Below are 27,202 nucleotides of genomic sequence, written 5' to 3'. Positions count from 1 at the left end.
ACTAAACTGCCACCACTACATGGCATTAAGACGGCTGGACTGGGGCAGCTCGACCACCAACCGACCTTGGAACACACAGCTAGTCAGTTGCCCTTTTGCAGAGTCAGTTTCCCACCTGGCTAGAAAACAGGTTGCACTTCATGGTGTCTGAGGATTCTCTCAGCCCTGATGGTTTGTGAGGTAGGTACAGCAGAGGAAGCTTGTTATGGGGCATGGCAGCCGGAGACCATGCTGGAGACCTGAGTGTCCCTCTGGAGCCTTGGCTTGGCAGCTGTTCTTGGCCCCCATCTGTGTGTCAGGAAGAGTTAGAGTCAGAGTCCCCTTGGTGATCCAGGAGTAGACCTTGTGGGATCAGGGGCTTCATGCCAAGGCTGGGGAGAGGAGAGGCCCACCTGTAATACCCCATGCTGGCTGTCACTCAGTGGCTCTGTGGCACGCACAAAGCTGACGTGCTGGGGGCGGGGTCTAGCATAGTTGGGAAAGGCTGCCTCGAGGAGCTGAGGGCATTGAGCTGGGCCTTGGAGAAAGTGGGGATATATAGGAGATGGGGGGATAGATAGGAGAGAGGGGAAGAATTCTTGAGGCACCTGAGTGGAGTGCCAGGTGGAAGGCAGAGCCCGCTGGGGCTAAGATGGGAAGGCAGGTGTACAGTTGCCCCAGGAGGTAAGGCTTGATGAAGAAGGCGGAAGGTAGCCAGCAGTAGGTGGGGAGGCAGGCTGGGGCCGTGGAAAATAGGTGAGCAGAAGAGGGACCTGAAAATAGGAGTATTTGAGGCAAGCGGTCCCGGCTGTGGGGAGGCAGATGGTAGGGGAAGGTGTGTCCAGGACTGGGGGCCTGGAAATAGATCTTCCCTTGAGCTAGATCTACACTGGCTGTTGTCAGGGAGGCATCCAGGGGCTTGCCAGCACTGAGGGCTGCCAGCCAGCTGCCAGGTGGCTGGGTGGAGCACTGGGCCCCTGGGCGCTCCCTGTCTTACCTCCATCTATTCAGGTTGGACAGGTGGAGTGGCCAGTCACCCTGACCTCACATTGGCTCTATGACCAATCATGTCCCACAGCCTTTCCTTGAGTAGACATTTCTGAACAAAAGATGTGGATCCGTGGTGACCTTGGAAACCCAGCTGAAAGTGCCAGAGTGACACCAGCTCATCCCAGCCTCAGCCCCACAGCAACACCTAGCTACCCGCATTTTGTAGGGGAGTGGAGCAGAGAGAAAGCGAGATCGCACTGAGTCCTCTCACCCGCATCTCAAAGGCTGCTTTTCTGGGTTTGAACAGCAAGGGACCAGTTGAACCACACACTGCCCAGAGCCCAACAAGGCTGGTCCTCAGGTGATCAGTCATCACTGAGTCCGTACTACTTGGCTAAGTTCCAGAGTGGTGCTCAGAGGTGACAGAGGCCAACAGAGTCCCACACTTACAGGGCTTACATGTGCTAGAGAAACAGTCACATGTGAAAAAGGAAAATAAGTCTAGATTTTGATAAGTGCAGTGCAGGAAATAAATGGGCACTATGATAACGATTAATCAGAGGAAGGAGGTGATGGAGTGTGGCTGGGAAAGGCCTCTCTGAAGAGGTGTCGGTGGAGCTGAGAATGCTTGGAGCTTGGAGAATGGAGGAAGAATTAGAAGCAAGGCGCTTTGGGGGAGAAGCAGTGAGTGAGGGCAGAGAAGGAGAAGAAGCCACGTGGTAGCAGGCCAAGGCATGCTGTTCTAGGGGCAGTGACCACCACTCACTTGGTGGGAGTCTTGCGGTGTGGCCGCTGCCCCCGCTCCCCAGACATATCCTGGCCCAGATGCCTGGGGAACGGGCAACACTGGAGACCCTCTGTCCACCCCCAACACACACACACACACACACACACACACACACTCACACACTCACACACTCACACACACTCACACCGGGCTTTGTCCCCAGGAGAAGTGACAGTCCTGCTGAAGTGCAAGACAAAGTTCCCTCCACAGCTTTCCTGTATTCTTAAATTAAAATAGACTTCACTGTAGTGCTTTCTGGGATATAATTTGTTAGGGACCTCAGGGAATTTGGGTTTAAAAATTTCTACCCTTGTTCTTACCCCCAAAGTGCCTTGCTTCTAATTCTTCCTCCATTCTCCAAGCTCCAAGCATCTCAGCTCCACCAGCTCCTCTTCAGAGAGGCCTTTCCCAGCCACACTCTATCACCTCCTTCCTCTGATTAATCATTATCATAGTGCCTGTTTATTTCCTGCGGTTGGGCTTTTAGTAATCACTCTGGTAGATGTGAGGTTTGCCCGACTAGCCACTCTCATCTCTCAGCATCTCTTCAGATTCTGTAATCTCATCCTCTGGGTTCCCGATGCTGACCTGGACTCCCTGGCCTCACTGTGGAGGAACAGCAGGGTGACCCCGTTAGCCCAGTTGGGAAGCCTGGTGGAAGCCAGTGTTCACTGGGAGCTGAGCTGTCAAATGCCAGGAAGTGGAGAGAAGCTGCTGGCTCATGTAACCCCCAACTTCATGTTTGGAACATGCTTTATGGAGCTCTCAGGAGGGGGGGTTTCATTTAATCGTCTCAGCCCTGGCTCCACGTTCCCTTCTTAGTCAGGCACCTCTCAGCCTCAGGCTAAAATGCATCTGCCTGCCTGAGCTGTTATTGGACTAGATGGTGGGGGAATGGCCCAGGCATCGTGAGAGGTGAGAGAAAGCCAGACTCAGAGGAGGAGTCTGCCAGGGACTGTCCACGAAGTGAGCGAACCGTGAGGGGGTCTCTGAGCCAGTGTGCTGTGGTTGCAGGGCCCTCCCCGCTGTTCTCTCTGGCCTGTCGGCATTGCCACGGGCCCCCCTTGGATCCCGGTGTCCCAGAACCTTAGTGTTTAAGGGATATCCTAAGTGCTCTGAAGCCTGTGTGTCTGTTCTCTGGGGAAGACTCGTCTGGGGAAGAGGGTGTGATCGGGGATGTCAAGCCCTCCTGGGGAGCAAGTGTTCACTTATGCCAGCTAGTGGTGGATTTGGGACATTTTTCAAGGTGACCTGTGTATGAATCAGAATAGTTTATGTTTTATAAAACATAAAACCCTGTGTTCGTATAACACCTTAGAAAGAAGAATGGTAGATGTTGGCATCCGCTCCTTTTCAGGTGGAAATTGAAGCCCAGAGTGGGTCAGTGACTTGCCCAGAGGTTGCATAGCTGGGAGGTGGGGCCCAGGTTGCCACACTAATCCACTGCTGTTTATCCAGGGTTGGGAAATCTGGATGTTTGCGTTTCTCTTCCTTGTGGATTTTACTTCTTTGAAAAGCCAAGCCCCAGAGCTCTCTGCTGTGTGAATTCTCCAGGCCACAGAGAGCAGGAGAGCAGAGGTCAGTCCCGCTGAAGCCCCAGCTGGGGTAGGAGCAAGGCCAAGGCGTGGGGTGGAGGGAGTATGAAAGGGAAGGGGTGTTTGCTGACCCGGTTTCCTGCAGAAGAGTTGTGAGTGTTCTGGCATTTGGCTCAGCCAGGTCCATGAGGTGGGGCTGGACTGGATGGGAGGATGGATCAAGGGCACTTATGGTCTCCCTGGAGATCTGCTTACCAGGACTAAGGGCGTGAGCGCTGAGCCTGAACTGTGCCTGAGCCATGCTTGTCAGGACCCCAACCTGCTCTGCCGTCCCTTTGTCAGAATAAATAGACCTACCCTGGCCCCTTCCCCAACCCCTCATGATCCAGTGAAGAGCTCCATCCCACCTCCTTCCCCTCAGTGGTCTCAGCACCATCTGAATGACCTCTTATATGCAAGGACTGCATCCGTAGGATGCGGTTTGCTCATTCAGTCCACACATGCGGGGCACCTACTGTGTGCCCAGCACTCGGTGCAGCAGTTGACAAGAAGCAGCCATCCCTGTCTTCCCCATAGATGGTATTCTAGGGCTTTCTCTTCCCTCAGGGTAAAGGCCTGGATGCAGTAAGTCTATGATATTGACAATGCACTTCCACATGTGAGGCAGAAAGCCCAGTGCCACTGGGGCCAGTGTTACTGAGGGGCTGGGAGAGTGGGACCATAAGGCACGGTCTGCTCCAGCTTCAGAGATGGGGTAGCGCCTGGGGTGGGTGGTCATGGCTGGAGGTAGCAGGCCATGAACAAGGAGCTGAAGGAGAAAAGTGCTCTAAGCCGAGTAAACGGCATGTGTGAGGTATGGCAGTGGCACAGACAAGGGGCATCTGGCCAGGCTCTGGGGCTGCCAGAGAGGAGACATCCCCTAAGTGATAAACAGGCCGAGGGGATGTATTGTGGGTCTCAAGGACCTCAAATGTCAAGAGAAGGAGACAAGCTGCAGGAGACATTTCTGACCATCTGCCCAAACCTCCCTTTGACAGAGGGGGAATGGAGGCCTGACGTCATTTGCCCAGAGTCCCATGGAGTTTGTGGCAGGTCTGCTGCATGGGCCAGGGACCGCAGGTGCCAAGGTAGCTGTCTCTGAGGCACACTGGCATCTCCTGGCACCTTCGAGGCCTCACCACCCACCCACTCATGGACTGGGGCCCAGCCTGTCCCCCAGGTGAAGGAGGAGGTGAGCGGGCTCTTCAGCTCCCCACCCTGGACCCCTCAGCCTGCTGCTACAGCTGGAGCCAGGACACAGAGAGCAGAGGCAGGCCCAAGAGGGAGACCTCTTTCCTTGTATCCTCCCCAACCACCTGCGTTCAGACAGGCTTATTTTTCAGACAAGGTGCTATCCCCCCAGCAAGGTCATCTTCAGATGCCTCGGCATGAAGGCAAACACCCCCTTTCAGCAACACCACTTCTCAGGACCCAGGTGGGGCTATCACACTGGCTGGCTGTGTTCCCTGGTGCCCCCCATTCCCCGCCTCCCCACCGCTGCCGCTCCAGCCCAAAGTGCTGCCTTCCCCATCCTTTAGGTCCCTCCCTCCCCGCAGGAAGGTGGTGGGGTCTCTGTTGAGGTTGGCCGGGCCTCCACTCCTGGTGTTTCTGGACACTCTGTCTTTTCTTATTTGTTTTCTGTACTTCTAACCAGCGCCCTCACAAAAGCCCCAGCCTCCTCTCTGCTCAGCAGGCTCACCATCTTTTGATTGAGGCAGAATGTTGAGCTGCTGCAATCAGGACAGCCTGGGACCTCATCCCTGCACCAGTGACTGCAGTATTGGCCACAGGCCTCCCCCCCACCCCCAGCCCCGGGCTGGCCAAGTGACCTCCTGGCACCTGGGGTTGGGGGCTTTCTGCCAATTCCAGCCTCCTGCTTCTTGCTCAAGGCATTGGGTCAGTGGGTTGCCACTTGGCACCATGCTAAGGGTGTCATCTCAATGGGCAGAGCAGCCGTGTGCCCTCGTGGGAGGAATGACAAGCTTTGTGTAAAAGTCAATCTCAGTCAGTCTAGGTTCCAAGTTGAGCCACCCACTAACCAGGTGATCTTAGGCAAGCTGCTCATCCTCCTGAGCATCGCCTTTCCTCACCTGTGGTTAGGAGTGAAGACAGTGGGCACGGCTGCTTTCCAGACACCAGGCTCCCCTGTTCCCCGTGACCATTGCACTGGTACCAAGCCAGGCAGGAAGCAGCCCATTCATCTCCATAGTGCCAGGACTCCTGAGATCCCCTCTAAGCCATGGGGCTCCAAAAAAAAAAAGCCAGTTTCAGCTTAGAGGGAGCAAGCAAGGGGAATCTGACCATGTTGGCAACTTTCAGCCAGCTCTCCAAGCAGCCAAATGGGTCATTGGCTACAAACATCCCTGGGATTGTAATGATGATCACAGGGCCCGTGGGCTCCTGCACACCTTTGGAATGGGCTTTGTGAGGCCAAATGCTCCACAGATTAAATTTCCGGAGAAAGAACAGCTGAGAAATAGTCTTGAGCTTTGCTAAGCCACTTCTGTGCTATGACAGCAAAAGGGGAGTGTGTGTGCACGTGTGTGTGTGTGTGTGTGTGTTCTCCACTGATAAAACGGAGGGGATAGGCAAAGGAGGAAGATTGTCCACTCGTGAGCCTCCCTCTCTCCTTTAATTTGCATCAGCCAATGAGGCAGCTGGTGCTGCTGTGTTTTCCAGGCTGGTGCTGGTAACAGAAGGAATATGATTAGTGTTGTGGAATTTCATGATAGGGGTTAGGGGTGGCTTCTCCCCTCCCCTTTTTAAAATAAAGTGATGTTTTGAAGAGTTGCCCTGGGGAACTGCTGAAAGCAGAGTGGCTGAAAGACGCTTTTGGTCATGTCAGACGAGGACAAGATTATCCAAGTGAGCGAGGGTGTCTGTCCCCATCAGCCGTGCTGTGGGGCTCCAAGGCCCTTCTGCCAGAAAGCGAGCAAGGGGCTGTAATCACAAACAGGCCGGGATCAGTTACCACCAGAAGTATTACTTTGGACTCTTGGCTTTGAAGGGGAAGAATGCAGTTTTCCCTGCTCCTCCTCCCCCATCCTTCTCAAGTTAAACGAGATCTGTGAAATCGATCGCTCTGGTACTTAAAAAGAGAGGCCAAAATTCAAGCCAGTGCAGAGTCCTGAAGGCCCAGCATAGGAGGCTTCCACCAGCCTCCACTTGTCTGGGGGCAGGGGTTTGCCTAGCCCAGTTCATTTTGAGGTGATGAGTTAGAGAAGTCCATTTCCCCTGAGTCTTTTTTGTCTACCTGGGGCATCCTTGCCTCCGTCTTGCCTACCAGCCAAGTGTCTTGACCCTTCTGCATGTTTAAGCTGGTGTATTCTGCGTATCTACCATGTACCTGGCACAGTGGGGTGGGGATATAATGAAAATGGCTTAGCACATTGGAGCAGACTCTGACCAGCCTGTAAAGATAACAGAATAATGGGGCTCTCGCCCCCTCTGGCCCCACCTAGCCCTGGGAAGCCCCGCCCCTTGCCTCACCCAGCACCCCTTTGGCAAGAACCAGATCAACTCCTTCACACTTGGGTATAAATAATACTAAACCAGGAGCACTGACACTGACGGGCATGCTTCCCCTGGCCTTGGTAATGGGAGCAAGACCAGAGTTGGCGAACACCTGAACCTCCTTGCCAACAGAGTTGTGATGTTTGAATTACTAGTCTAGCCTGTTCACAAATGTTTTCGCTTATTCACCATTCCCGTTAAACAATACTACTTCATTGTGTTTCACTAAGAGTTGATTGGAGCACATCTAAGACCTTCATCATTTTATTAAAATTGTTCCTAAGTGACGTTTTTTCACTTTCTTGCTTCATATTTAAAAAGGCCAAACATTCCTCGTTATAGCAGCTGTCCCACGTCACTGAAAGCTGTCCCTCCCAGATGCCAATGAGATGGGTGACAGTCAAAATTATCCCTTTTGAAGAATTAATATGCCCTTATGGATTTATTTCCCAATTTATATTTCCAATATACTTCTAACTTCTATGACTGACTTTTGAGCTTAAGACTTGAGATAGGGATTGTAATTGACTGTTCCCTGGAGGACAGAGAGGAAGCATGCCTGTTCAGCAGGGCTTCACACCAGGGGAGGGAGCAGCCAGGTAGCTGTAGCGCCTCCCCGATGAAGGCTTCACTCCACTCTTCTGCTTCCACTCCAGTCCTGCATCCCAGGTCTCACTACACAGCTGACACAAACCCCCCTCTTTGGAATCAAAGGGCCTCTGCTTTTGTTGGGGCCAGAGTATTTTATCATTGCTAATGTAGTAGCTGGGAGGAAGATTCCGGCCTGCCCTCCATACCCTGATCTCTCTGCCCCCATGGGGCCATCCCTCCACTGCCTGGATGGATTCAGAGCCAGGTTTGCTTGGAACTCTGATCCAGAGACCAGGACAGAGAACAGGGTTGGAGACACCCACATTCTAGGCTAAGGGACAGGCCAGGGTTGGGGAACAGGAGCTGATGATGATATTGCTCACTTCCTGGGGAGTGAAGTTAGAGCCTGCCATGGCCGAGGGCTCAGACTCAGCTGTGCTGACTTGGGCCTGGCAGGGCAAAGACATATTTAAGGGAGGTTGGGAGTGCGGAACTCTTCAAGGCCCACCTCAACACCCAGACATCTGTTCCATCCAGGCCTCCCCACCTTAGAACCACTTCTAGAACAGTCTCTCCTCAAGGGCCCTGTGGTGGTGGGATGACCTCATAGAAGCCAGGAGGGCAGGCTCGGTCAGTGACTTCCTAGCTTCCTCTCTGTCTTTCTGCCATAAGGTACCAGAATCTTGCTGCTGACTGTGGTGGGGTGTTGATCATAGGCAGGCTCTCAAAGTGCATGTGTTAGTTGCTCAGTCGTGTCTGATTCTTTGTGACCCCCATGGATTATAGCCCACCAGTCTCCTCTGTCCATGGAATTCTCCAGGCAGGAATACTGGAGTGGATTACCATTCCCTTCTACAGGGGATCCTCCCAACCCAGGGATCGGATTAGGGTCTCTTGCATTACAGGCAGAGTCTTTACCATCTGAGCCACTAGGGAAGCCCATTCAGAGTGGGGAGAACCAAACCATGCAATTAAGTGAGTGTGTCATCAGGGGCTAGAGATGAGGCATTGATTCATTCCCCAACTTAACTCCTGCTGTGTGCCACACACTGAGGCATAGAGATCATCAAGGACGGCTTGATCCCCAGTCATGGAGCCTTCAGTCTCAAGGGAAAGGAGGGGACTGGGATTGCTGGTGTAAAAGGGGGCAGAGTGTAACTCTGCAGACTCCTCCCCTTAGGGGAGGAGAGGCACTAGAGAGTGACAGGGCCTTGATTGGTGCCCATGGATGTCAGTCACTACTGACTGACCAATCATTATAACTGGTGAGACTAGAATGAGACAGTTGGCCCCAGGCAGTCTCTCTGAGGCAGCTGAACTAGGGGTGTGGCCTTTTCTCCTTGGATTGGGATAGGAGCCGTACTGGACCTCATATCTTAGAAACTAAGAAGACAAGATGGTGCCCTGAGGTAGGAGAAGCTCAAGGAGATGGTGTTTGTGTACACTCAGTCACTCAGTAGTGTCTGACTCTTTGTGACCCCATGGACTATAGCCTGTCAGGCTCCTCTGTCCATGGGATTTTTCTAGGCAGAAATACTAGAGTGGGTTGCCATTTCCTCCTCCAGGGGATCTTGCCGACCCAGAGATCAAACCCACATCTCCTGCATTGGCAGGCTTTACCACTGAGCCCTTGGGAAGCCCAGCTCAAGGAGAGAACCTTCCTAAATTACACAAACCCAACTAGGGCTCAGGGTGGTCATCCCATGCCCAGGGTATTCCAACCTCAACTTAAACCTAGTTCTGCTTTTTGGAGACCGTTGATGTCAGAAACTGTGGGAAAGGCAAGAAGGGAATGGTTGAAGCTCCTCCTGTATATCAAACAGTGAGCCAGACAACGTCCATTGTGTAGTCACCACCCTTGCCCTGGAAACCACCGGTGGCAGGACTTCTGTTTCACAGGTCGGAAAGCCCAGAGAGTTCAGACAGCTAGCTTCTTCCCTGTACACTCTGCTGCCTCTTGGTTAATCTCCTGCGGTTCCCTCAGGCAGAAGCACCATGGTGAGGGAAGCTATTTCCTCTGAGTAGCTTTCATTGGAGAAGGAAATGGCAACCCACTCTAGTGTTCTTGCCTGGAGAATACCAGGGATGGCAGAGCCTTGTAGGCTGCCGTCTATGGGGTCGCACAGAGTCGGACACGACTGATGCGACTTAGCAGCTTAGCAGCTTTCCCCACCCATCCTCTGAGGGTTGGATGTAGCAGGGCTCTGGGGCTGCCCTTTGCAGAGGCGCCCCCATGAGTTGCGCCCACCGTGGAAGAGGGCAGTGTGTTCCCTGTGTGAGACACCGTGGCTCCAAGAGTCCCAGTGGAGGCCTGCAGCCAGCCCTTGAAACTGCTTTGAATTTGAAGGGGCTGTTGGTTCATAGAATTCCCTCTGCATTCTTCCAGAAGCCTCACCCAGGGCGTGGGCTTGTCCCTGGTGCTGGGCTTGTGGGACCTCCCTGAGCTTGGCTTTTCTATTCCTGTGAATGGAAAAGGCCCAAATGAAAATGGCCCAATCAGGTGCTGTGCTCACACACAGGACTGTGAGAGCTCATGGGTGGGGGAGTGAGCTTCCTGGGTGATCCTGGGCACTATGCAACTAGCAACAAGAATCTCCTGGCCTCAGGTCCCTGTGGGCAAAGCCCTCCAGGTGAACTGGGAATCAGAGGCACCTCCCTAGTTTAAGAGACCAGAGGAAGGAACACTGCCCAGGGGCTGAAGAACTGCACTGGACTCTAGTTGGCAGAAGATGCCAGGCCAGAGGGATGGGAGTTGTAGAGCAAATGCCCAGTGCTGACCCCAGGAGCTGGACTCAGAGAGACTGAGGCTGAGGGAAGCAGGGGGGCTAGTGTGGAGGGAGAAGCCAGGCAAGGTGAAAGAAGCCTTGTGCCCATCTCGTTACTGCATTTCGTGCTCAACAGCTGCTCCCCGAGTCCCTTCTTTGTCAAACACTGAGCCAGGCAGGGGCTCGACAGGATACCAAGATGAGCAAGACGTGGCCTTTGTCCTCAAGGAGCTCTTGGTCTAGCTGGCCTGACAGCCAACCCAAACCCAAGGTTAGGGTGCAGGGAGAGCATGAGGGCAGGAGAGCAGAAGGCCAGCTCACAGAGAGTCACAGGAGCTTCACAAAGGCAATGGTTTTGAAAGATGAGGCCTGGGCAGCGATGGATCAGAAAGACCATCGTATCTGGGGCTTCTGAGCTCTGTTGGGTATGCACAAAGAAGCATGATGGAGGGCCTTTCCTTCTAGACCACACGAAAGGCTTGTGTTCAGATCCCACTGTGCCACTGAGTAGCTGTATGTAACCATTTTGCTCCTCAACTCCCATATCTATAAAATGATGATAATATTTTGAAATCCATGTGGCTATTGGGAAGGTTTACTGTGCAAGAATATTGTCAAGTGACATTTTCCTATTCTTTTCTCTAACAGACAGGGATGGGCCACCATCCAGTCTGGGCAGTGAGTTGCATCTGGGAGTGGGGGGCAGGAGGAAGTTAGGAGTCCATCAAGTTCCTCAACCTGCTCAGAATAATGACCCCCTCCACCCCCATCCACCTACAATCCAGAGACTTTTCAAAGCCTGTTTCCCATCTCTTCCTCAGCATAGCTATGCAAGGCTAGGTAGGGCAGAGGCCTTCGTTCCCGTATTTCAGAAGAGGAAACTGGGTGACTTGCACAAGACCACAAAGCTTGCTAGTGGCTGAGCTTGGATATAAATCAAGGGGCTGCATATCCTTAACCCAAGGCTCCTCTGTAAGATCAGTGTTTCCCAGAGAGTGGGTCCTATAAGTGAGCAGCAGACCCAGCATTAAATGGCATTGAATCCCATCAGGAGAAGCTGATTTCCTTTCAGTTATTTCGCTCCACATTGAGGAAAGCTTCCATGTGGGGCTTTGGTGTGGCTGAAACTTGCTGCTGCTATTTGTTTGACCAAGGGGAATTCTAGCCCCAGTCTCAGTGTGTTGGCTAGAATGTGCCTTAGTATCTTGCTGGAAATCCATAGCCTTGTTGTTTCATTGTATTTTTTTCAGCTATGTTCTATCTGTGCCAAGGGATACAAGTTTTCTATTTAGCGTAACATAAGTAAGTGGTTTTTGGAAACATATTTTTTGTTTGTTAAACAGTGGTACAGGGGTTATTCAGATTAACTGCATGCCCGCTGCTCTATAGGGCTTCCCTCATGGCTCAGCAATAAAAGAATCCACCTGCAATGCAGAAGAGAGAGATTCTATCCCTGGGTCAGGAAGAGCTCCTAGAGAAGGAAAAGGCTATCCACTCCAGTATTCGTGCCAGGAAAACCCATGGACAGAGAAGCCTGGCAGGCAAAGAATCAGACACAACTGTGCGCCGGAGACGCAGGCACTGCTACTTTGTAACGCCCGAAGTTTGGGAATCACAGTTACAGGTCCCCAGGCAGGACACTGCCTGGTACCTTTCTTCTCCCAGTCTCCTAGGGCAGCACCAGTGGCTCCCAAATTCCAACTGGGAAAGAAGCCTGGAAAAGTATCAGCATTCGCGGCAGCTGCTCCCCACACCGCGTGGAAGAATCCACGTTGTCAGAGAGCTGCTGACGTCAGGCGGTGCGGGTTTTTGTAAGACCTCTATTTAAAATTCCCCAGAAATTGAAGAAGCAGGGTTTGGAGGGAGGGATGCCCTAGACAAATTGCGGAGTGGGTTTGTCTTGTTTATGGACATGGTCTTTAAAGTTGAAATTGCCCATTTTTTATTTTTTGCACCAGTTCAAGAGGGGCTGAACTCAGCTAGAAGGGAGGGGATGGTTGTCCATCTAAGGCTTTTAGTTGAAACCAATTCAGTTCTGGGACCAAGAAGCCTCAAGAGAGAAAAGGGGGAAAGTATACAAACTCACTCATGTATACTTCGCCTTGGAGTAAACTAGTTAAAAGAATAAAAACAACCCCTTATATTTGAAACGACTGGTGTAACAGATACAGAGGGTTCCCTCAGCTTTTTCCTCCAAGCTGGATATCCGCATACACACGGCAGACGCATTGCTAGGTGGCCCCTATTCCTTTCTTTCTGATTCCCCAGCACAACCCTGGGAAGTCCATGCTACTTACTGTCCTCATCTCACTAGTGAGGACACGTCACTGCCTTTCGCCAGCCGATTTGGATGGCCAAGTATCATTCTAGCCCACAGTCTTTTTCTTGGAAATGTCACCCACACAACACCATGGCACATGGAATGCCTTTAGACGACACAGAGAGGCAGTATGTGCCACAACACATGCGAAAAAAAAAAACCATCTTGTTCTGTTTCTCTGACAAGCCTGATTTACCTCCGCTTGATGGTCAACTCTGACTCTCTCTCACAAACCTCCTTCTGTAACAAAAAGGAAGCAGTCTCTAGATGTGGCCTCTTCAGTCATAGCAACAGCTCAAATTTACTCTCTTGTTTTGTTCTCTGTAATTTCATGGTTGGGACCAGTGGTCCTCATTGTTTATTCATGGTGGCAATCTGAAGTTTCCTAAACAAATTATTTTCTTGAAGTTAAAAAAAGAGGGGGGAACTGCTTTAAATATATATTTACTATGTGAACCACAGTATACGTAGTTCTAAGATATGGCCAAAGTCAGCCAGTGGTGTGGAAATATCTGAGGTTTGAGAAATGCTGATCCAAAGTCACTCTCTCCTGGCAAAGACCTCAGATGAGATCTTGTGCCAGAAAGCTCTGTCAGCTGGGTGGGCTCTGAGAGGGTGAGGGAGAGCTACCTAGAGACAGAGGCAGAAATCTGCCTGTTAGCCCCCTCCTCGGGGCACGGCAAGAGGGGGGAAGCCACGCCCATGACTCTCCTGAGAGCTGGGTCCACTTGGTGGAGACCGACAGAATGGAGGAGAAGCAGATGAAAGGGCTGCTTTCCTGGTTCATCTGTCAGACGGAGATTTAGGGGACCTAATGGAAAAAGCAGGCGGCGTTGGCCTCCTTCTGCAAAGGGAGCGACAAAGAGTCATTTTTAAACTGAGCCGAGGGGATGCTGCGCCAGGAGTCAGGCCTGAGGACCAATCCTGGACTGCTCCTTGTAAACCAGGCGTCTGGGAAGTCACCCAGTCCAGGTGCTTCCTAACCCTAGTGCAGCCTAGGATTTCACAGGCGCACTCTCTACCCTATTCCAAACGCCAGGACCCTCCTCGTCCTCGCTGCTAAGTAGGGTGACCCATACAACCCAAGTGCCCGAGACACTCCCAGTTGGCACCTAATATTTGGTATAATGATGAATAATGCCCCCATGTACTCCAGAAAGTTTAGATAGCGAGTTATAAGACCGCTGTTCTAAGCCATGGCCTTTCGTCTCTCCACTTACTATAATACTTTTCATCTTGTCAGATTTGACCTGTCATTACCATCTGTTGAGATCTGTTTTGGCTCCTGATCCTGGCACCACTTTTACTAAATGAGACGGTGCAGCCAACACAGCTTCTGTCTTCATACTATGACTGATTAAAACATCCAATGGCACAGGTTCCCAGTGGGTGTAACCAGTAAGCCGTCAGATCCTCTCTGGATGTAACCTCTGTGGTCACTATCAGCTGTGATCTACTACTGCAGCCCTGCAGCCCCCAGCAGGACCATGAGAGCCCCAAGGTCTGGGTGGCTCAGCTCTGACATTTCCCAGACCCTCAGGCCAGCATTCACATCTGATCAGAATCCCATGTGGTCTCGGCCCCATCTTTCCTGTTGTTTCTGCTCAGTGCTGCCTTGGTCATGCCCAGAACTGCTCTCCAACCACCCCTCAGGGAACCCAGATTTCCCTTCGTTGAGGTCACCTCTACTCTGGAATCTGTCTTCTGCTATGAGTGTTGAGATCATGGCTGATTCTGTGTCCTCTGGCCTTGCTCCCACCTCCGTGGCTTCCCAGGTTGCTTACAGTGGCCTGGAAGGTTCTCGGCCGGCTGAGAGCTCACAGAAGGCAGCTGTTTATGCCGTCTCCATCTCCATATGGGGCTGAGCCTCGGACACGTGCCCTTCATACCCTCTTCCCCAGAGAGCCCCGCGGTCTGCACCCTTGCTCAGTCTCTCAAAACCTCCTCTTTCTTATTCCACCTCTTGCCTGGAGCAGCAGGGGAAATAACCCTTTTGCTGTCCTGAGCCCTCTTTCAGGGGTCCACCTGTGAGACTTGAACCTTTCCATGCTGGTTCTGAGAGGTCCACACCCTCCTCCTCTGTTTTTCTCACCGCCACCCTCCCTCCATCTGAATGCCTCACTCACCCTGCGGAGCCATGTCTCACCCACCATCTGCATCATTCATAATCATATTAGAAAACTGCCTTTTTGCATCTCCTGTCCTCCTGAGCCACCTTCTGTTCAGGAACCTCTGGCCATGGCTCACACAGCAGTGCTCCATGAGTGGATGGAGGACAGAGATGTTGAAGGCAATTGCCCCCTGCCCTGTTGTCTGGAAGAATTCCCACCATGAAGCATGGTGAATATTACTGGTGAGGGCCACGTGGATGCGCATCGCCTGCCTGTCCTGTTCCTTCCACCAGGTTTCCATCTTCCCCCCGCTCCTTCCCTCCAGACTTAATCTGAGGTTCAGTTCAGGCCTCCTGTCTTCTAAGTGTTCTTCCTGACTACTCAGTTTCATCTCTGGTATCTACAGTTTCTTCAAATGTGCATCAGCCAGCACTGTATCTATGGCATGGGGCAGCCTGGGTCCCCCTCCCTGTCCCCAACCCATGCCAAGCACAGAACGAGACCTTCAGTAGCGACTTTCTGAGGTTGAGGCCAAACGACAGTGACACCAAAAGGCTCTCTTTCCATGAGACTCCAGACACCTGAGACCACCTGCCTCCCTGCCCACCATGACACCAATCCTTGAGGTCTTGGTTCTTTAAAATTCACCATAGTGTCTACTTAAGCTTTAGTCATAGCTCTTCAATGCATCTTGCTAGGCACCCGGCACTGTGCTGAATGCTTTTCATAGATTTATTCATCCACCAACACAGTGAGATGTAAGTGTACTGTAGGTCCATTTTACAGATGAGGAAATTGAGGTGATTGCTAGTAAACAGCGGAGCTGGGATCTGAACCCAGGCAACCTCACTCTAGAGCCCTTGCTTCGAGCCGTGGTTCTTCTCTAGCCATCATTTTAGAGCGCACCCCCTTGGCCTGCCCGGACCCAGCGCTGGGCTTTTGGGCCCATCCAGTGGGGTGGGCAGGCTGGAGCAGGGTTGGGGGCGGGGTGGCAGTGGCCCAGCTCTCGCTGTCTTCTTGCCACAGACTCCACAGAGCCTTCCAAACAGTGACGTAGCAGCCTGTGCTAATGGTCTTGGAATTCAGGCCTCAGGCGCCCAGGGAAGGTTCTGGGGCCCTCGTGGCCTGAGAGCCCCCTCTGGGGGAGGGGGAGGCCATAGGCAACAGAGAGGGGGGTGGGTGTCAGAGGTGGGACGAGAAGAGCAGGCCAGGTAGGAAGGCAGGGGCTGTGGGGGTACCCTGGGAGGGACCGGCCGGGGGAGGGCTCCCACCCGTTCCTGTTTGCTTTGGACCGCGGAGGCCACGTGCTGAGAGCTGGAGTGTGTCTTGGCAACAGGCCGCAGTGACAGAGCCTTCTGACCAGGGGAGGCCTGGCCCAGGGTGGCTGCCTTTCGTTGTTCTTAAAGGCACAGCATGCCATGGACGGCCTGCATTTCCCACGTCTCTGCTCGCTCTCAGGCAGAAGGCTCAGATCTGCCCCAAGGTCATGGGAAGGGCATCAGGGCAGAAGTGGTCCCTTGGGTCTCAGCCTCATGCCAGTTGTAGTGTGGCCAGATGGGCAGGGCTGGTGAAATGTGCCTGGCCAGGCCTCCTTCAGCCCCTTTCCTCCTCAGCATCTCCCTCCATCTACCACCAAGTAGCCCCAAATTCCTCCTTCTCTTCTCCAAACCACTCCAAGGAAAGAATAGGAGAGTGTCCGGACATTTCGGTCTCACGAGGGGGCCAGAGCCTGAGGCTGTACACAGAGAGCGGAGGCAGGTGTGCGAGGCCTGGACTCTGCCTCTGCTGCTAGCTCCATCATCTCCTTCCTGCCATGGATGCGGAAACCCTCCAAGAAGGCCTGGCATGAGCAGCACTCCACAGATGCCAGCTGTGGGTTAGACCATGTGAGGGACCTGGAGGGAAGGGAAAGGCAAGGCTCAGAGGGCACCTAAAAGCTCCTGTGTTCCAAACTCTGCCCCACCTGTCTCATCTTGCCCGCTACCCTCCAAGTGGGCACCCGGGGCGGATGGGAGGCAGCCAAGCCCCCTCGCTGGCCACAGCACCAGTGCGCAGGTTGTGTTTGCACCCATCCTGGGTGCCATTCGGGGGCAGATGGGGAAGGAGAGCCTGCATCCTGAGTGCGGTTGTTCTCTGCAGCATCCCCGTGCCTGGAACAAGGCCTGGCACATACAAGGCGCTCAGTAAAGGCTGGTTGTTGAGGGCACCACGTGTCCCCAATACACCAAGGGCACCACAGGATGCCAGGCATCCCTCTGGGCAGCTCGTACTGCCCTGGTGTGATAAGGCCCAAGGAGGTCAGACCTGTTCCTGGTCACCAGTGAGCACAAGGTGAAGCCAGGATTCAAACTGAGGTCTGTCTTAGAAGAGGGACTATAAGAGGTGCCTGTGGACTGAGTCCTGGGGTGAGCAGGACGGGAAGGGTGGGGAGACGTCATAGGGGACCGAACCTTGAAGGACATGCGGGAGTTTCAGAGGGAGAGGAAGGGAGCAGGGTCCCCCGCCCCCAGCAGCTGTTTTGTCCCAGGCTGAGCTGTGAGTGACCTCAGAAGGCTTTATTAATGTCTTAATTGTGTGCAGCTGGCCTCCTCTGGCCCTAATGAGCTCATTATCCACTCTCATTAAGGAGACCATTGTGGCCTGGTCACCCTGGGGACAGCAGTGGCCTGGGGGTGCCCGCCACTTCCTGCCGCCCCTTGGCCAGGCTCAGGTCCCTTCTAGAGAGGCTGAAGCCTCCGTCCCTCACCCATCACCCAGGTCCTCCCATCCCTTCTGTCTGTCTGTCTGCATCTCTGACTCGTGTATGTGTGTGTGTGTGTGTGTGTGTTTCATGAGAGAGAGAATCTGTCGACTCATAAGTTTCTTGCCCCCCACCATTCCACCCCTCCCCCAGTGCCACCCCTAGGAAGCCTCAATTAGAGTCCGTTTGAAAGGGCTTTGAAAGTGACCAAACAGCTAATGATTATGCTTAGCCTGGACAGAGAGAGAGACTGACTTCTGGACCTGAGCTTTCTCCTACATGGGCTGAGGGTCTCCCTGCCCCACCCTGAGCTGGAGGTGCTGGCCAGGCCTGCCAGGCTCTGCTTTCTCTCGCCCTCCACTCCTGGCCATGGTGAAGTGGGCTTCAGTGAGTCCTACCGAGCAGGTCGGCTGCTGTAACAGGTGACATTGCTGTTCTCTCTGGGCCTTTGCCTCCTGCAGAGGGCTGGGTCCTGGCCTGTAGGCCGGCCTGGCTGAAGTCCTTTCTTCTCTGGCACTGTAGATATGTGGCCCTCACAGAAGGAGAGGCCAGGGTGAGGCTTGGGGGCTTGGGCAGTTCTAGATTCTTCCAGATGATTGATTGTCCCAGCCCGGGGACCCCAGAAGGGACTGCCCCAGCCTGGGGGCTTCTCCTGAACATCCAGCATCTGAGTGCTCCTCTCTCAGGCTCCTGGACATCAGTTCGCAGTTTCCCATTCAAAAGAGTCGATGGACATAGCAGTCCTCCCTTGCCCCAACTGGGGAGCATCTCAGTACAAGGCACTCCAGCTGAATTTGAGTCTTTCTGACTCCAGACTCCCAGTTATTACCCTCTGTCCCCAGAGGGTCCTCACATGTAGACATAGACACTCAAACCTGAGACTCTGCTCATGGTGTATGCACAGAAAGCACACACTCAGCGATGTGGACAGACTCACAGGCGGACATGTGTAAAGCTTCCGTGTTCGGGGACACTCGTCGTCAAGGGGTCACTGCTGCCCTTGTGCGTGGCACAGAGGTGCGCCTGGCCCGCTTCTGCGGTGGTGAGAATGTGGGTCCTAAAGCTGGAGCGCCTGGTTTTGAGCCCAACTCTGCCTCCTTCTGGTTGTGATTTCTTCTGCCTCAGTTTTCACATCTGTAAAGTGGGGATAGTGACGACGGTAAGTTATTTCACAGGGTCCTTGAAGATGAAATCAAGTGACGTGTGTAATGTTAGCTCCTGACACGGCGTGCTCTTCTCAGCACCTGGCTGTCATCATCGTGTGATACATGTACAGACGCACCTCTGTTCCATGCACACAGGTACCCACCCATGCATGTGTATGTGGACACAGCCTGCCTGCCACTGTGCGCCTCTGCAGGAGCAAGAACACGGTGTGCACTAGAGGGGAGCCGGGGATGCCTGCGGGCTGGCTGACGCCTGAGCCATCTTGGCCAGCTGGGCTGCACCCAGGGTGGCTCAGGCTCTAACTGCTCCATGGTGAAGACACAGTGACTTTGGTCAGGGGCCCGGGTTGCAGCTGCTGGCGTCTGGGAGAGGCCTGCCAGCAGCCATTGGTAGGCGCAGGCCCAAGGAGCCACCCCCACAGGCCCAACTGTGTGACTCGTGCCAGGGCTCCCGGGGGGTCTGCGTGGAGCTGGGTGGGCACCCCCACCCATGTTCAGTCAACACCTGCCTGGGTGATGACAGCCTGTCCGTCTCTGCTTCGTGGGCAGTGGCTGAGCCTGTCCAGTGGCAGGCTCTTCTCTGCAGGGCCTGCTGCAGGAGGGACCTGGGACCCAGAGCCACACAGCCCAGCTCTGCATGTGTCAGGGCTGCAGTATTCTCAGGTAAGGTTGGCAGGACCTCGGAGCTGTGAGGAAGAGGAGAGTCTCAGCCCCACGACCTGGGGTGCAGCAGGCGATAGGACTCTAAGTTGCTGCCCTGGGATGAGATGATCACAGTCTGCCAGTGGTGTGCCCAGGCTCCACAGAAACCTAGCATACAGCAGAGGTTTTGAGGTCGAAAGGACTCAGAGAGACAGCGCTGGCACATCCCAGGGGCACCCAGCAGTGTGAGGCACAGACCATCATGCCTTCCTGCCCACTGGGCGCCTCAGCCACATGCTCAGCCCCTCAGCAAATCCCTGCCCGGCTTGCCCTGAGTGCCAGGCTTATGCCAGGCAGAGGTAGGAGGCAGGCCCTGCCCTGGGAAGACACTCCACACAGACAAGTCCAGATCCATCCCTCCACCCCAGATCCCGGGCTCCTGGGGGAAGGGAGGGAGCAGAAAGTACATGGAAGGTTCTCGAAGGGTGAAGTTGGGCGGGAGGGGAAATGATGCCACCAGCAGAGAAGAACCCTAAATTCTGGGACTGTAAAGCCCTTGGAGTCAATGAGAAAAGTCCACACTGGGCTTTGGTCTGGAAATTGCCATGGGGGGAGGTTGGGAGAGAGGACGCCAGGAGGTCAGCAGGCTTGAAGACTCACAGGCGAGAACACAGACAAACTCGGATGAGACTGATGGAGGAACTCCCACAAGTCCTCCCGGTGCCCGTGGAAGAGCTTGCCTCCTTCACCTCTGCTGAGGATGCCTTTGGGGCCCAGAGTCCCGAAATAGAGAGAAGGCTTAGAAGACAGTCAGCCCAGCCATCCAGGAGACCGCCAAGTTCCTTGCTTTCCTGGGAAGCTGTGGGCTCGAAAAGGAGGGACTATGCTGCCACTGAGATAGCAAGTAGGTTGTTTTAGTGGGTGGAGTGGGCAATGGACACAGCTTGGTATAGAGGAAGAGGCTGGGAGGGGCTGGGTGGAGAGATCTGAGAAAATCCTCAAGGAGACACATGTATCCAAGCTCTTCTGTTCCTCCAGACACATTCCCTGTTCTGTCTGATGACCGTAAGATCCCTGAGCCCATCCTGGGAAGTCCTCTTCTGGGAAGAAGGGCTTCCCTTTGAGGCTAGGCCTTCAGGGCACTACCTTGGCCTTCTGGGACTTGGCTTGGTTCTGGGGGCTGGAACTGGTCTTTCATCTCCCTGGACACAGTTTGACGGGGTCTAGAGGGTGTGGTGACCACAGCCTGTGAACTTCTGCTGGTGGACCTGGACCTGGGCAGGCATGTGAGAGCCTCAGCCTTCCAGACCCTCCCCAAATGACTCCAGGTTGGGGACTGTGATGACTGTTTTTCTGGGCTCTTGGAGGTTAATCCTGTGAGGGGGAGTTTGGTTGGGGAAGGACTGCTTACCAAGAGTGACTCAGAGGTCTCCATCCTTCCCCAATGAGGTCTGTGGTGGCAGGTGCCCAACGGACTTGGGTTTTGTTCTCCAAACTTGAGTCGTGATGGCAGACCTTCTGTTTTGAACCCTGCTGACTAAGTGCGTGTGTGAAACCCTCTCTGGCCCATTTGAACAGCACAGGAAGGTTGCTGGCTCACTGTAATGAGGGCAGCCTAGCTTTAGCAACTCTGTGCCCCAGGGTCAAGTGATGGTCATCGGGACTGACTTTCTCCATTGCCCGATTTGGCTTTATTGACTTAACTCTCAGGACGTCTCTTCCCCACACCCCTGCGATTCCTGGTTAATGTGGGACTTAGGGTTCAGGTCGCCAGTGCACCCATGTCCATTCCAGGAGAAGCCCGTGAACCGTTACAGTGTCTGGGGAGGTGACAGGCCCGTCGGAACACAGTGGCCAGACGCGCCCACTCCTGTGGTCAAGGAGGCAGAGCCGTAGGGTGGGAACGTCTGTGAGGTGGGCAGTTTTGTGACGTCCAGTCAGACTCTGGGAAAGAACACTGGGCTTGGGGCCTATTGGCAGGAACAGTTGGGGTTCCTGAAAGTTCCCCCACAGCCTGAGAGAAGGGGAGAAGCCACCCCAGGCAGAGACCCCTGCAAGTCCATGCCTTCTGGCTGCTTTGGGGTCTCTCAGCCACAGCCTCCTGAGCAGCCACGCGGTTATGGCCAAGGCTCTAGGTAGGATGGCAGTGCTGCCCGGGTGGGTAGGCCCGGAGTGTGCACATGGCCCACACCCATCCCCCTTGGGTGAGGGGCGCGGGAATTGACCTGAATCTGGCACACAGAGAATGAAGGCTTCCACCCTGAGTCCCCTGGGGCAGTGACCCAGCTAAGGGCTGGGCCTCAGAAGTCCAAACCCTTGTCTGAAACTTTTTCTTTTCCTTAAGACTTTGTTTTTGTTTTTAGAGCAGTTTAAGTCAAGGAAAATTGAGTGGGAGGGGTCCCATATACATCTGTCCCCCCACACGCAAGCAGCTTGCCCTGTCGTCAACATCCCCCACCAGAGTGGTCCATTCGATACAACTGATGACCTCCATGGACATCCTAATCACCCAGGGTCCCGAGTTCTACTTAGGGTCCACTCTCTGTGCTGGACATTCTGTGGGTGTGGACAGACGAACAAGGACTGTATCCGATGTTACAGTATCATACAGATGTCATGGCGGATCATAAGCTTTGCAGAGCTGCGTGCAGAGTGTTGTGGAATTTCTTGGAAAGGGTAGGGTGCAGTGGGCCTTCAAGACTAGACCACAGGATGTGTGCTATCCCAGCCCTGTGACTCGGAGCGATGGAAGTTGAAGACCTAAGTGATGACCCTGGGTGTGAGGTCCTGTGCAGGGGTGGGACTGTTGTCCTCTGCCCCTCTCCACTGTTGTCATAGCAGCCCCCAGGCAGCCTTCTCCACCTCCCAGTGCTAAGCCCAGCTGGGAGAGCCTGGAGGTCCCCATGTGCCCCCTCCTTGGGTAGCCGCTCACTGCTGTGGGCAGTGATGGGGCCTCAGTGTGCTGCCTAGGGAGGAGCCCTGGAGTCTCTTGAAAGGTTGCAGTCCAGATTTGGAAATGGTGAGTGAGCTCTGTCACAGACAGAAAAGAGCGTCGGTGCCAGATGGCTTTGGAGGCAGGGAAGAATCAGAATGGGAGGCGAGCAGAGATAGGCTCCTGTGAAAAGTACCTCCTAGGAAGGAATGAAAGACAGTGGAGTGCCACAGCTTCAGAGTTTGGAGTATTTGGCTCAGCTTTTGTCTGAATGATGAATGAATGAGCCAACAATTGGGAGAGAAAGTGAATGTACTGCTCTCACTTGGCCATGACCGTCGAGGGTCACTCGAGGGTGCAGTGCCCACTTACTGTGATGGAGTTGTCAACACACTGAAGGCAGCTGTGATTAGCACCGATGTGAAATTACCACTGACCTGCAAGTGGGAGCAATGACCGTGAATGTTTTCGTGAGGCCTTTTTACTGCCAGGTATCGTTAAACCAGAGAAAATGGTCAAGCTCCAGGCCACACTGGTGGTCCTAGTGGGCTTGAAAGACCCTACGTGGTCTCTGTGTTTGGCTGGAGCCCCCTTGGCCTTTCCCGCAAGGTGACTTTCGTGTGTTGGGCATATCACTGTGTCCATTTCATTTTCAGGTGTATCACATGTTTGTGTGGGTGGGTTGCGGTCCATCAGGCCCCCTCTTCTCAGGGACTGTGTTGGTCTCTCCTTCCTCAGCCAGGAACCTGGGCTCCAGGAGGCTGGATGTGGGCCAGGCATTTGCTGGGGCCCGGGGCCGTGTGGCTCTGTGCTCTGCCCTCCTCTGCTCCTTCCTCCTTGTCCTGGCCCCCTCCCCACCTCAGCCATCCGCTGACTCTCATGGCTGCACTCTCTCTTGTTCCTGCCGCAGGCTGGTGGTTTGTGAGCACCTCTGAGGAGCAGGGCTGGGTCCCTGCCACCTACCTGGAGGCCCAGAATGGTACTCGGGACGACTCAGATATCAACACCTCCAAGACTGGAGAAGGTAAGGGCCTGCAGGTTCAAGGGGCGGGGTGGTGATACAGCTTTCCCACCCTTCTCCCTAAGACCATCAGAAACTCTAAAAAGATTGGATCATGGTTCCCCTACTTTCCCTGGGGCCCATCTCCCTGGGGCCAGCCCACAAGCTCACCTCCTATCCAGGTCAGTCCTCTCTGGTCCTGGATGGGACTCAAACTAGATTGGAGATTCTCCTAGGGTCTGGGTCTCAGGTTTTGACAACTTTGGGTCAGAGACTAGGGATAACAGGGCTCATCCCCTACAGCTCCCTCTCCCCCCAGAAGCCCTAGATTCCTCTGGGGGCCCCTACCGAGATCCACCTTTGCCTCCCCCATCCCGCACTGTGCTCTGTGGCAGGGACGACCCCAAAGGGGCTGTGTGCACGGCACTTCTGCTGTTCACAGTCTGCTCGGAGGCCTCGCCTTCAGGCACCTATTAGCCCAGCCCAGGGTGCGGACATGGTGGGCAGGTGGGGGAGTCGTTTCTCTGTGTTGCCGGAACCCAGAGGTGGCTTCAACCCTTGCACCATCAACCTCCCTGATTAGTTCTGGCCTTAAGAGGTTTTTCTGGGGTTTTCTCCGTTGCATTTCCAAGAGCCTGCCCCTTCCCCGCAGCCAGCACTGGCCTGCTCAGCCTGTCCAGTGGACTTGGGTATTCCCCAGAGCAGGCTGCCAGAGCCCAGCAAGTCTGCCTGCTCCTGGTGACTTCCAAACCTCCCTTGTTCTGGCAGCAGGAATGCTTGCCCTAACGGTCAGTGAGGATCGTCCAGTTGGGCACCTCTGAGAGCCAGGGGGATGGATGCCCGCCGCCCAGGGCTCAGGCCACCTCCAAGCCTGCCCCTCCCCACCCCCACTCCACACTGCCCAAGCCAAAATAAGCAGCCCGCCCAGCGCCAGCTCCTTATTCATCCTTCCCCGAATGTCGATCACCGGGCAGTTGGAGCCCTGCCCTTCCTCCCCTGTAAACGCTGCGTTTCGGTCCCTTGATCAGTGCCACAGCCCCTGCAGTGCATGTCTGCCTTGTGACAGGTTCCTGGCCCCGTCGGGCAGGGCCGTCATGTTCAGTCCGGGTGCTTGTCCCTCCTGGCTGCTCCCCGAGCCCTGGGGCTGAGCCTGTCCTCCATCTCATCACTGCAGCGGTGCAGGGTCACAACCCCTGAGTTGGATCTGCTCTGTTTTGTCCGCAGTCACTCAGACTCCCCTCCTATCCAGTTCCGCATCCTGGGGGTCACCCCAGGGCTTTTCGGAAGTAACCATCCCTAGAGTGACCTGAGGCCTCACTCACTCCTAGGTTTCTGCCCTATTACTTTTAACTGGGGACCAGGGTAGGGAGGGTTCTGGCACCACCTCCATTTCCCCGGTGCAGTAGCTGAGGCTTCAGGGAATCTAGATACACGTTTGTCCTTATAAGGCCTGAGCCCCCGGTCAGCCTTCCCTGCTGATGGTCTTCCCACCATGAACGCCTCTCTGTGATGCATTTTGCTTATGAGCAATTCTAGGAGAGAGTGTGTATGGAATTGGAGCCCCTCCTGAAAAGGTGATGGCAAGAGAGCCAGACGTTGGGAGATGCTGGAGGACCAGGACACAAGTGGGCAGGAAGGAGCCTGAGAGGTTGCGTGGGCACTGCTGCCAAGCTGGTTTGAAGAGAGATTGGGTGCTTTTCACAGAACAAGCAGTAGCGGGTTGTAAAGACGTCTGACCTCGATGGAGTAAGAACCAGGCAGCCAGTGCAGGTTCCGCATTCAGAGGACGTGTGTGTATGTGTGTGTGTGTGTATGTGCACACATGTATGCTCAAGGCAAACCTTCTGATAATAGGTTCTTCTGCACGCTCTGATAGGATCTGTGTGCCAGTACCCCGGCAACGTTTGGGCAGCTGTGAATTCCATCATCACACTGTGGGCATCTACCCCCAGCTCTACAGAAGGGCTCAAGGCTCAGTCCCCCAGCCCTAGGCCCAGCAGTTGTGCTGTGTCTACCAGTCTCTACGCTGGTCCCACCACCCTGGTCCCTTCTCAGGCCATCTCTGCCCTGGCCCTGTTCCCACCCCATTATAGATCCCCTGAGTCCTGCAGGTAGAAATCGGGCCCTTTCATCCCATCAGAGCTTCCCTAACAGCTCACGTTCCTTGTTTGTGCCTCTGGCCTCCCATTTCTAGAATGGGCAGAGTGCTGACTACCTGGGGCCTTTGTGGGAGGGTCTTGGCACCTGGTTTAAACTGGGTAAGTATTACTTATTGCTAAGGTGGCCCAAGGCTGGGCATTAGCTGAGGGAAGCTCCTCTTCCCACAGAGAAACCAGGTGGACACCCCGGGAGGTCAGCTGTTCGGGTTCTTCCCAGTGTGACCTCACGTAGGACCTCATCTCTCTTCCATGGAGCCCACTCAGTCCTTGTCTCACTTCACACCGGGGCAGATGGTGTCCACCCCAAAGACAGATGAGGAAACAGAGGCTTACAGAGGGCTGGCAGCCTGCCATGATGACATAGTAAGCGGGCGGTGCAGCCTGGACTGAATCCATCCCTCAGGCCTCCCACTTCCAGGAAGCAGGTCAAACAGGCTACTCTCCTGCCTCTGGAAAAACGAGTACTTCCCAGGTGGCCTGGATGGGGTGTGGCTGGGGTATGTCTGGACAGTTTGATTCTTAGCTGCCAGCCTTCCTCCCCCAGACCTGGGCAGCCTGGCTCCCTCCTCCTGCAGTGCCTGGGGTTGGGAGGGGGGGAGTTGACCCACCTGGTGTCCCCTAGGAAGGCAAGGGGGCATGTCGAGCTGGTCCACAGCAGCCAGAGGACCTGTGTGGATAGGAGGGGTGTGGAGCAGTGAGCAGCTGGGAGGCAGGTCCCCCACTGTCTGGAATTCAATGGGCAGTGCGTGGGGCAGGAACATACCCAGGCCTGTGGCCTCCTCCTGTGTTGTGCTTCACTCAGCAACATTTCAGAGGGGGTCAGGCCTCTGCTGAGCCCTGGGGATGCAGAGATATGGAGACTTAGCCCTCAGCAGATTTGATCCACTGGGGATTACTGAAAACGCAAAGACAAATCCAAACCAGGATGGTGAGAATTGCAAGTCCCCCAGGGAAGGGACCCCAAGTCTCCACCTGGGGCACATTTATCCTTCTGCATGCGGTGCCTGGCTCATGGTGGCAGGTTCACAAGCAGGACTTGCTGAGTGAGTGGGTGGGGATGGGAGACTGATGTGAGCTCTGGTGGAGGCGGGGCATATGCTCCTGGGAGCCATCAATGCCCAGGGATCGTGGGGGGCACGTTTTCCTCTGGGGCTGCCTCCGAGGGTCATCCTTGCACTGGGCTGGAGCCATGGAGCCTCTTCCTCTCTCAGGTGCTGGGATTCTAAAGTCTTAGCCCCTCCCAGGCTGAGGGGCATAACCAAACAGTTTGGCTTGGGTTGAGTTATTTGCCCCCTGCCAGCGATGTCACCGGTCAGTTCTTCGCCCATATAGCCCTGTCTGTGCCCCTGGGGCTTGGTCTGGGCATGTGGAGACCTAGGGGTGTGCACCTCCCCTCCCTCTGCCCCTTCCCCCCATCCCATCTCATCTTCATCTGCATTCTCTCCGCCGGTGCCCGTCGGCCGCGTGCTCCATCGCCATCTCCCACACCAGTGTCCAAGAGACGCAAGGCCCACCTGCGGCGCCTGGATCGCCGGTGGACGCTGGGCGGGATGGTCAACAGGCAGCACAGCCGAGGTGACCGTGGAGCTAGCTTCTGCTCACCCCCAGCTGCTGCCTCTCTCTCTCACTAACGCTCCTCCTCCTTTCTGGGCTCTGCTCCTCTCTGCCCCGTGGCCTCCTCACCTAGATTCACCAGCCAGACTGTCCTCTCACCTACTCTAGCTGGCGGGGAGGGGCCTGGGAGGGTGCAGGGGCTGCTTGGGAATCGGGGTGACACTGGGGATGGCTCTGGCTTTGGCCAGCATCCTGGGGGCAGGGTCATGGGACTTATACAGGATCGTGGGGGAGCTGGACTCTGAGAAGGGGCATGTTGGTCCTGAAACTGCAGAATAAGAGAACTGAGTGGGTCTGAGTCTCTGCCTGGTCCCTGCCT

The 27,202-nt window shown here is 54.6% G+C and overlaps 1 protein-coding gene across 5 annotated transcripts in view; it reads left to right on the top strand.

The window, feature by feature from the left end:
* Nucleotides 1-27,202, top strand: part of SH3PXD2A (SH3 and PX domains 2A) — a 248,436-nt gene that overhangs the window by 197,205 nt on the left and 24,029 nt on the right. For 3 of the 5 annotated variants that reach the window (XM_070780766.1, XM_070780767.1, XM_070780770.1), the window contains 2 exons: nt 23,021-23,134; nt 26,761-26,844. In XM_070780766.1, coding sequence (XP_070636867.1) covers nt 23,021-23,134; nt 26,761-26,844 — 198 coding nt within the window. The remainder of the gene's footprint in view (nt 1-23,020; nt 23,135-26,760; nt 26,845-27,202) is intronic. The other 2 variants (XM_070780769.1, XM_070780771.1) reach the window with 1 other exon arrangement.

This window comes from Bos indicus, chromosome 26 (genome assembly GCF_029378745.1).
Source record: "Bos indicus isolate NIAB-ARS_2022 breed Sahiwal x Tharparkar chromosome 26, NIAB-ARS_B.indTharparkar_mat_pri_1.0, whole genome shotgun sequence".
Classification (NCBI taxonomy): domain Eukaryota; kingdom Metazoa; phylum Chordata; class Mammalia; order Artiodactyla; family Bovidae; genus Bos; species Bos indicus.
This window is presented reverse-complemented; position numbering and strand designations above follow the sequence as displayed.